General features: G+C 36.1%; 1 protein-coding gene across 1 annotated transcript; it reads right to left on the bottom strand.

Annotated features, from left to right (window-relative positions):
• Positions 1-3,151: 3,151 nt before the first annotated feature.
• LOC141516707 (olfactory receptor 5B12-like) lies at positions 3,152-4,072 on the bottom strand. Its single transcript, XM_074227701.1, has one exon. It carries the CDS (start codon positions 4,070-4,072, stop codon positions 3,152-3,154), a length of 921 nt encoding a protein of 306 aa, XP_074083802.1.
• Positions 4,073-10,604: the final 6,532 nt, after the last annotated feature.

The raw sequence follows: 10,604 nt of genomic DNA, 5'->3' as shown, positions 1-10,604 counted from the left end.
GATGGGATAAAGGGGAATGGGGGGGGAGGGAAAGGGGGAAATAGGTGATAGAACAGGGACAGGATGAAAGGAGAGAGAGAATGGAATAAATGAGAGTGGGGAGGAATAGAGCGGAGGGAAATACAGCTAGTGAGAGCAACTGTGGGAAAAACATGAAAGCAATTTCTCTGGTGTCTATGAAGGGGAAGGCAACTCATCCTAGAGAAAGAAACATTGAAATCTGAACACAGACTTGAAGTACAATTTTTTTTCTCTCTCATTATTCTTGAGGTTTCCCATGCTTTTTTTGGGGGGATGGGGATTTATGATTAATCTCAAAATAAAACTATTGTAATCATAAAAAATAAATCAACAAAAAAGCAAGATTTATGAACAACTACAAAAAATGAATATTTATGGCTATTCTCTTATCTCTTGGGGAATGGTGGAATAAATTGTAGTGTATCATTCTGATGGAATGCTATTCTGTAATAAGAAATAATGGCAAGTACACTCAGGAAAAAACCTTGAAACACTTCCATGAACTAATGCAATGTGAAATGTACAGTTTACAATATGGTAGGATGAACAGCTGTGTATGGCTTAGTTTTTCTTAGCAGTTTGGTGACCTAAGATAGCTCTGAAACATTCAAGGTAAAGAAAGCTATCCATCCCCAGAGGAAGAGCTGATGGTGTCCAAATACAGATTGAATCAGGCATTTTTGTTTCCTTTATTTTTCTTGAGGTTTCTTTTTTGGTGGGAGGGGTTTATCTTTTATTTCATATCTTATTATGGAAATGTTTTGCATTAATAAACATTTTAACCTTTATCAAATTACTTGTTTTCTCAGTGAAGGAGGGTAGGATGGGAAGATTGGAAAGAATTTGGAACTCAAAGTTTTAAAAATGAAAATTAAAACTTTTTTCATGTAACTAGATAAAAATAAAATAATACATAAATAAATTAATTAAAAAGTGGCACCTATGTTATAGTAATCAAGTTGAAGGAATGCCAGGCCTTAAGGTCAGTTGACAGAAATACAGAAAGTTAAAGACTACTCAAAGAGAAGTTTTTTGTTTTGTTTTGTTTTGTTTTGTTTTTTTAGGTTTTAGCAAGGCAATGGGGTTAAGTGGCTTTCCCAAGGCCACACAGCTAGGTAATTATTAAATGTCTGAGACCAGATTTGAACCCAGGTACTCCTGACTCCAGGGCTGGTGCTTTATCCACTGCACCACCTAGCTGCCCCAAGAAGTTGTTTTAAATTGAATAATTGGCATTTCATATAAACAAAAGATAATCCCCAAAGATACAGAACCTCTAACCCACTGGCCATATTAGTCTGGTGTTGCCAAGACAACCATTAGCTGAACTCAAAATTCAATAAATCTAAGAGGTTTTAAGTGGTGAATTAATTAAAGTTTAAACTAAATAGAGCCCATAAGTGATGTTATAATTAGCTAATTACTTATAAGAGTATTAATTTCATATTTTGACATTACATCTGTACTATGACCTCTAATTCCTTGCTATCTCCCTGGTCATATTTCCTGCCTAGCTACTTTCCCCTTGTCTTTCCAATTTGACCTTCTGGTGATTCAGTTCAACTCTGCATGTCTTCCTCCCTAGCAATTCATATTGCTGATTTTACCCCATCAAATTTTGGTCTTGGAACACTCCCACATTTTCTGTCTTTTCACCTTTGCACATGCTGCTGAAATAAGATGGAGAAAATCAGGCAAGATCCTTGACAGAGTCTACTATGAATTTAAGTTAAAACTCTACTGGCTTCTCACAGCTGTCAGGTAATTTGATTGTACCTCCCTTATCAGTCCACTCTTCTCTTAGTCAAAATAATGCTTTCATATTTTTTCTCTTCTTTCAAACCTCCTTTGGTTTTTCCTCTCAGGTAAGAACCTTGCCTCATAATTTATAGACAAAAATTAAGGTCATTCACTGATAGTTGCCTTTTCTTCCCTTCTTATCTCCTTTCATCAACACCAACTATAATAATATATATAATAAAAATCTCTTTTTTTTCACTACCATCCAATGAAGAAGTGGAATTTACTTTACAAGGGTTAATTTATTTATTCACGTCATCTTTTTCCATTCTGCCTCCTTCAATAGATTGTCCCTTTTTAAATTCTCATTTTTCTATTTAGTTGCACTATCTTCCAGTCAACGTGATCATTCCTGCCACATACAAACATATTTATATCCACCCAATCCTACAACAAACAACGATGCATCATTTGACCCCCATTATATGACTTCTTCCCTTTATAGCTAAACTCTTTTTAAAAGGTGCTTCTCCTTGCTCTCCTTTAACTTTTAACTTCTTCCAAACTGACTATTAACATCATTCCATTGAAAATGTTTTCCCCAAAGAAACTAATGATAGGTGAGGAGGGTGCAGCAAAAGGAGGGAGAAGAGAAAAGGGAAGATGGGGGGGGAGAAATGAGAAGAAGTACTTATCAGTTTGCTTCTACAGTATAAATGAAGGAGTAGAACCTAGGAGGAGAGTATGACATCTTAATGTCAGATGTCATGTTAATATAAATGTCATATGAGTCAATGGGGGACAAGACAGACCTTTGTAATTCAGTGACTAAGAGAATTTCATTTTATGTCATTTCATTTTCATTTCTTAGTATATAGTGTTGGACTCCAAATGTTGATTTATAAATAGAATGTTCCTAAATGATAATTCTGTAACTCTATATTCTCATGCACCAATTTCATAAAAGTACTAATTCTGAGCTAAATAAGTGAAAAATTCATCTGTCCATTCATTTCACTTTGAGGATAAGGAAATTAAAACCATAAAAGTGATCTGATATGTTTAAGATCACACAGATAATTGAACACAAATTTGCACTCAGTTGATGTTACCTCTGTAATATAATGTACTAATACATCATTATTACAGACCCACTAAAAATCAATGGTTCAGACTTTCCCCAAGGTCCCCTGGCTAGGAAGTAATCACATTTACATTTAAATCCATGCTTCTCCTCAATCTAAAAGTAATATTTTTTCTACTATATTACATTTTATCTAGAAAAAGTCAAACCAAGCTAAAGAATAGCTAAGAAAAAATTCTGACTTGGGGGCTAAAGCCTAGAGAAAGAAGGTCCAGACTTTGTTTTTTCTTAAGAAAAGTAAGAAACCTAATGAAGTCTTTGTCCCCAAATAGCTTTCCTCATAGCAACACGGATCTCTTTATTCCTTAGGGTATAGACTAGAGGATACAACATGGGAACGACCATGGTGTAGAGTATAGAAGTCACTTTGTCTGTGTCCATAGAGTGACTAGAGTTGGGTTGTAAGTACATAAAGATTATTGTCCCATAGAATATGGACACCACAGAGAGATGAGAGGCACAGGTAGAGAAGGCTTTTTGGCGACCCTCAGTAGATTGAATCCTCAGGATGGCAGCCAAGATAAACAGGTAGGAGATGCAGACAAACAGGAGTCCAAAACAGACAGTGAATCCTCCTAAGGTAAAGATTATCATTTGATTGCTGTATATATCAGAACAGGAGATAACCAAGAGAGGAGGAATGTCACAGAAGAAGTGATGGACCACATTGGAATGACAGAAAGACAGGCTAAATGTCTGTCCAGTAACAATAGCAGAGTTCAACAATCCACAGACATATGCAATGATTGTCCAATAAGTGCACACACTTGAAGTCATGATAGTGGTGTAATATAGGGGTTTACACACAGCTGTTGGTCGGTCATAGGCCATAAAAACTAGAAAACAAATTTCAGAAGTGACAAAGATTGAAAAGAAGAACATTTGTGAAGCACAATCATTGTAGGAGATGACCTTGCCCCCTTTTAGGAAACCAGCTATGACCTTGGGTATGACATATACCAGAGAGAGGTTACTGAGAAGATAGTACATCGGAGTGTGCAGACAAGAGTCCCAGAAGACAAGGGTTACTATTGCCAAGTTATCTATGAATGTGATGAAGTAGATTATGGTGAATATTATGAAGAGGGGGATTTGAAGCTCTGGAGTATCTGTTATTCCTGTGAGAATGAATTCACTCACCTCGGTTCTATATTTCATAGATGCCATTTGGGATATGGCTCATTCACCTACAAGTAAATGGAAATTATTAGAAATACCTAAGCACAGTAAATTTCTGTCAAGTAAAATCTCTGGGTTTTGGTACATATGAGAAAATATGAGTTGGGGAAGAATCTGCAAGATCCATTTCATTAGAGTAGAGGGTGTGTAAAGGAGAATAAGAGGAAACAAAAGATAAGAAAGCTACAAAATCATAAAGAAAAAAATCATTTCAAATATCAAATATGAAAGAGGAAACTGGTAAAAAGATAGGGCAGTTAAGGTGGTGCAGTGGATGGAACTCCTTCCCTGAAGTCAGGAGGACAGAGTTCAAGTCGTGACTCAGACACTTAAGAATCACCTAGCTGTTTGACCTTGAAGAAGTCACTTAACCACATTACCTTGAAAAAAATAGCAACCTAAGTAAATCACATAAAGTTAAGCAGAAAATCAATTATCAAAATCTCAAGGGAGAAAATGACTCCTTTGAAAGTTAGTATTGGGCAAACAAACAAAATAGATGAGGATCTGAAACATCTTATTAGTAAAAACATTTAATCTGGAGAACAGATTAGAGAAAGGCAATATAAGAATTATCAGACTACCTGAATGTTATACCTTTAAGAAAAAGATTCTAGATGCAATATTATAAGGAATTAGTATAGAAAATTACTCTAAAGTTCTAGAAAGAGACTAAAGTAGAAATTGAAAGACTCCACACTGATCACCACCTGAAATAGGTCCTTTGAAGAAAACTTGTAGGACTGTCTTACTTAAGTTTCAAAATTAGAAAATATTGCAATTAAAAAAATGTACATAATGCAGAAAAATAACATGGATTTCACAAATCTAGCAGCTTCTTCAATAAAAGACTTAGGATTTAGAGCATTATATTTTGTAGAGCAAAGGGACTGGGATTGTGTAATTTATCTAGATATGTTGAGTATAATTTTGAATGAAAACTATCAACATTTAATGAACTGAAAAACCCTCAGGCATTGGTAAGAAAAAGAGTAGCACACAATATATATTTTAATATAAAAGATCCTGAAGAAATTAAGAAAATTATTAAAGATAAATTATAAGGCATTGATAAAGGTTAAACTTTATGATACGTGGATAATGTTATCATTATTATTAACATTTTTATCACTGTGGAGGTAGTTTGAAAGTAGGGTGCCACCTGAATTATATATAATGGACTGTTTCTAAAGTGGTTATTTGATAGGAAAAGGCAAAAAAGAAAAAATGATTTCATAATAGCAGGATTTGAAAGAAAGAACTAATTCATAAGAAACAGGTTGGTGTAGACAACTGGTTATGTTGGAATCTCATCCTCATCTCGATTGAACAAGAAATAGAGAGCATGGCTGAAGACATTTAGAAGTCTTTGGAGCTTGTGGAGAAGTGAGAAAAGCTGTATGATAGTGTGGGGAAGGAACATTTAAAATTGTGTGTGCAGAATGATATTAGAAGGGTCAGGGAGAAGATAAGAGATGAGAATTAAGTGGGCAGGTAAAGTAAGGATTAAGAAGGTAAGGGAAAGGATATGGACAGGGTTAGGGCAAAAAGACTGAGAAGGAAAATAGTGAATAAAAATAATATGGATGGAAATTTAAAAAGCCATTTGAAATTTGTCAAATATCCAAACATATTGACAAAAGTTCAAAGAATAAGAAAAGACAGTTTTAAAATGAATAAATTAAAACAATTTACAATCATTAAAAAGTTCTGAATCATGATTTATTAGAAAAACAGATTAAAATAAAATTGAAATATTTTATACTTACCAGATTGGCCAAAATGATAGAAGAGGAAAGTGAAAAACATTGGTGAGGATGTGAAAAATTGGAACACTAATTCATTGTTTGTGGAATTGTAAAATGATTCAACTATTTTAGAGGCTATATGGAATTATATCCACAGTGTTGTTAACATACTTATACTTTTTGGCATAATAACATAACATTGCATACAGTAACCCCAATATTGTTTTAAGGATGACTTTAAGACTATGTGACCTTGGGCAAGTCATTTAACCCCATTGGCTTAAATAAATATAAAATTTAAAAGAAAAACAATTGCTTTGGGTGAATAAGCTATTTTATCTATTTTAAATATATGAATTAACTATAAAGGATATATAAAGAAAAACACTATCTGTGCCCAAAGAAAGAGCCAATAAATAGAAGTATATAAGAATAATTTTACATATTTAACTATACAGATATTTTTAAAAAACCTAAAAAAAAAGTAATAGTCTTTGGTCTTTGTTTAAGCACAATTCTTTCTTTGGATACAGATACAGGTACTCTAAAATTGTACTGATTGCTGCACTGATGAAAAGAGCAAGTCCATTGTGGTTGATCATCACCCCCATGTTGCTGTTAAGGTGTACAGTGCTTTTCTGGTTCTGCTCATCTCACTCAGCATCAGTTCAGGCAAGTCTTTCCAGGCTTCCCTGAATCCCCATCCTTCCTGGTTTCTAATAGAACAATAGTGTTCCATAATGTACATGTACCATAATTTGTTCAGCCATTCTCCAACTGATGGACATTCACTCAAGTTCCAGTTCATTGCTACCACAAACAGACAATTTTTCAATGAAAAAAATCAAAACAAGTTTTGGCAGGTGAAAAAATATTCCAAATCATCATTTAGATCAGAGAAATGAAAATTTTAAAAAATCTTGAGATATCACTTTACGCCTTTCAGATTGACTAAAATGACTGAAGGGAAAATATCAAACATTTGAAGACTATGGGAAAATGTAGACATTCCATTGTTATTAGAACAGTGAAATAATCCAATTATTTTAGAGAACAATCTGGAATTATACCCCCAAATTTATTTATTCAATTGCCTATACCCTCCAACCAGCAATACCACTACTAGGTCTATTTCCAAAGATAATTAGGCAAAAAAAGACAAGAACCAATATATTCTAAAATATTTATGGCAGCCTCTTTGTTGTGGCAAGGAACTGGAAATTGCTGCAATGCCTATCATTTGGAGAATGGCTAAACAGGTTGTGGCATGATTGTGATCAAATAGTACCATGCTATAAGAATGGCATAGCATTCTAGAAAAATATAAATAGACTTTCATGCAATAATGAAGGCCAAAATGAGTAGAACACTGTATACAGTTACAACAATATGGTTTTGAAAACAATAGTGAGTGAATAAATCATTTTGATTATTATAAATGCCCAAAATTAACTACAAGGGACCTCTGGAGGAAGACACTATCTGTATCCAGAGAAAGTACTGATGAAATAGAAGTATATATAGAATAGTTTTACACATATACATATTTGTGTCTAAAAGTAATTATCTCTGTTGTGTGGAAGGGGAAAGAAGAAAAAATAAACAAAAAGAGGTAGTTGATAAATTTATTATATATTTAAAAGGAATAGCAAGTTATACATAATAGATTTGCCATTTTATGTAAAATTATCTTTGTTACTATTAAACAAAGGGCCTTAGAATAAAAGCTGTTTCCTAATTAGAAGTAAAATGGATTTTTTTTATAAAACTAAGCCTAAGCAACAAAGCTTCCTAGTGTTAAGCAATTCTTGTTCTGTCCTGTGTTTATTCATCTAGGCTTTGAGCTCCCTCTCTACTAAGAAGGATGTACATTATGGAAATGAAGGAAGGGAATTCAATCAAGAATGGAGAACTTGATAACAGACAGAGAACAATGGTGACTCTTTGTCATCCTAAATAATTGAAAGAATAAATCTCTATACATTGACTTGATGCTTCATGATTGATGATTTTTGTCAAATCAAGGACAAAAAACTAATAACATTAATGATCATGTCTTAATGGAATCTTTTTGAAAGTGGCTTATAACTAGGAGCCAAGATGGTGACAAGAAAGGATCCAGTCTTAGGTGCTCTCTGATAAAATTCATAAGCTAAGGACTCTCACTAAACTTTCGAGACAGAACCCACAAAGGGACCCAGTGAGGCAGTTCTCTTACTCAAGGTAACCTGGAAAAGAGCAGAAAGGCTCTGCTCTCAGGGTCAGAGGGGCAGCCTGCCCGAGGGGTGGGCCACAGAGTGAAAGAACTTCAGCCTCCCAGAGGCAGCCCCAGAGTGCTGGAAGCCCCAGCTCAGAGCAGCGGGGGAGTCTCCTGAGCTAAACCCTGGGGAGCACTGGCACAAAGTGGGGGAACATCTGGGGACCTCTGTCAGAGCGAGCACGTGGAGCCCAGCCCTCAGGACACACAGCAAGCAGTGTGGTCTTTCCCCAGCCCAGATCCAGTAACAGAAGCAGGCAGAGCTGGTAAGCAGGAGCCCCCAGGGCATGAGCACATTGAGCTGAGGGAGGGGAGTGAAGAGAGACTGCAGAGCTCTGTGCTCTGCCCCTGGAACAGGACTCTGGGGCTCTGACCACATTCAGATCCTGAACGCTGTCTAGCCCCCCCCCCCCAATAGAACAACAGGGCCCCCACCTTGGCCCCATGGCAGATGAGAGCACATATGGTCATTCACAAAACAGGAGGGAGGACAGAGCCTCACACACTGAGACCCTTGTGGGAGTGCCCCAAAAGCTCAGGAAGCACCCCCAAAACAGGCTTAGGCTAGGAAAATGAGCAAGCAGAGAAAAAAAGGAACACCTTTGAGAAATATATTATCTATGATCTCAAGAAGGATGACTATACTCAGTCTGAAGATGAGGAAACACAAGCTCCTGCATCTAAAGACTCCCAGAAAAACAGAAACTGGGATCAGGCTATGACAGAGCTCAAAAAAGACTTTGAAAATCAAATGAGAGAGTTAGAAGAAAAACTGGGGAAAGAAAGGTGAGAGATGCAGGAAAAACATGAAAATGAAGTCAGTAGCTTAGTCAAGGAAATCCAAAAAAAGGCGGAAGAAAATAGCATGCTAAAAACTGGCCTAGGTCAAATGGATAAAACAGTTCAAAAAGTTATTGAGGAGAAGAATGCTTCAAAAAGCAAAATTGGCCAGATGGAAAAAGAGATAAGAAAACTCTCTGAGGAGAACAAATCCTTCAGACAAAGAATAGAATTCAGGTAGGTCAATGAATTTACCAGAAATCAGGAATCAATACTTCAAAATGAAAAAATGAAAAAGTATAGGAAAATATGAAATATCTCATTGAAAAAAACAACTGATATGGAAAACAGACTTAGGAAAGATAATTTAAAAATTATTGGAATACCTGAAAGTCATGATCAAGAAAAGAGACTTGACATCATTTTCAAAGAATTACTACAGGAAAATTGCCCTGATATTCTAGAAGCAGAGGGAAAAATAGAAATGGAGAGAATCCACTGATCCCCCCCCCTCAGAAAGAGATCCCAAAAAACCAACCCCTAGGAATATTTTAGCCAAGTTCCAGAGCTCCCAAGTCAAAGAGAAAATATTACAAGCAGCCAGAAGGACACAGTTCAAATATCATGGAGCTGCAGTCAGGATCACACAGGACTTATCACCAACTACATTGGAAGCTCGTCGGGCTTGGAATACAATATACCGGAAGGCAAAAGAGCTTAGAACGCAGCCAAGAATGAACTACCCAGCAAGGCTGAATGTCCTCTTCCAGGGAAAAAGATGGACTTTCAATGAACCAGGCGAATTTCAAATTTTCCTTTTGGAATGGCCAGAGCTGAACAGAAGGTTTGATCTTCAGATACAGGACTCAGGTGAAGCATGGAGATTGGAGGAGAGGGGGAAAATATGAGGGACTTAATGAGGATGAACTGCATGTATTCCTGTATAGTCAGAGTGAAAGGAGAGAGAAAATATAGTACATGGTAGTGGATCAATAAGAAAGGAGGGAGTTGCGATCAGCAATGGCAACGTTGGAAAAATATGGAAGTAACTTTTGCGAATTCAACTCATCTTAAAATCCTCCACTGATATACTCAACTATTTATATTTATCTAGTGCCAGTTTTTTTTTGTTTAATCAATGACTTTACCAAAACAGGACTATCAAATTTGCAGGTGAAATAATTGGGGGAGATAGAGATAAAGCCATGTTGTAAAATATTTAGAGGCTCTACAGCATGCTTGTACTGGAGTCAGAAGACTCCTCTTTCTGAATTCAAATCCAGCTTCAGACATTTACTGTCACTGAACCCTGTTTGTCTCAGTTCCTGCATCTCTGAAATCAGCTAGAGAAGAAAATGGCAAACCATTCCAGTAACTTTGTCAAGAAATTTCCAAATGAGGTCACAAAGGGCCAAACTTGACTGAACAACAGAATAACAATAATCATTCTGACATGGAGCTAAGTGAGCTAAACCCCTGGGGTGAGATTAGAGATCTGGGAATCACCGGAATAGAGAAGATAATGAGTTTTGTAAGAGCTAATGAGATTGGAGGGTGTAGAGGGAGAAATGAAGAGGTTCCAGGACAGTTTGGGGAGATAAGCACACCTACTGGACAGATTTTAATTTTTCATATGGAGCCTGAAAAAGAGTCATCAGAACCTGGAGAGAGTACAGTCACAAAACCCAGTGGGAAGAAAATACATGAGCAGAGAGAGAGGCTAATAGTTTCAAAT

The sequence above is a fragment of the Macrotis lagotis genome, chromosome 3 (assembly GCF_037893015.1).
Source record: "Macrotis lagotis isolate mMagLag1 chromosome 3, bilby.v1.9.chrom.fasta, whole genome shotgun sequence".
NCBI classification, from domain to species: domain Eukaryota; kingdom Metazoa; phylum Chordata; class Mammalia; order Peramelemorphia; family Peramelidae; genus Macrotis; species Macrotis lagotis.
Note: the sequence above shows the minus strand (reverse complement) of the source record. Positions and strands in the feature narration are given on the sequence as shown.

Coding starts and splice junctions, on each gene's coding strand:
- LOC141516707 (XM_074227701.1), bottom strand. CDS start 4,072: ATGGCATCTATGAAATATAGAACCGAGGTGAGTGAATTCATTCTCACA.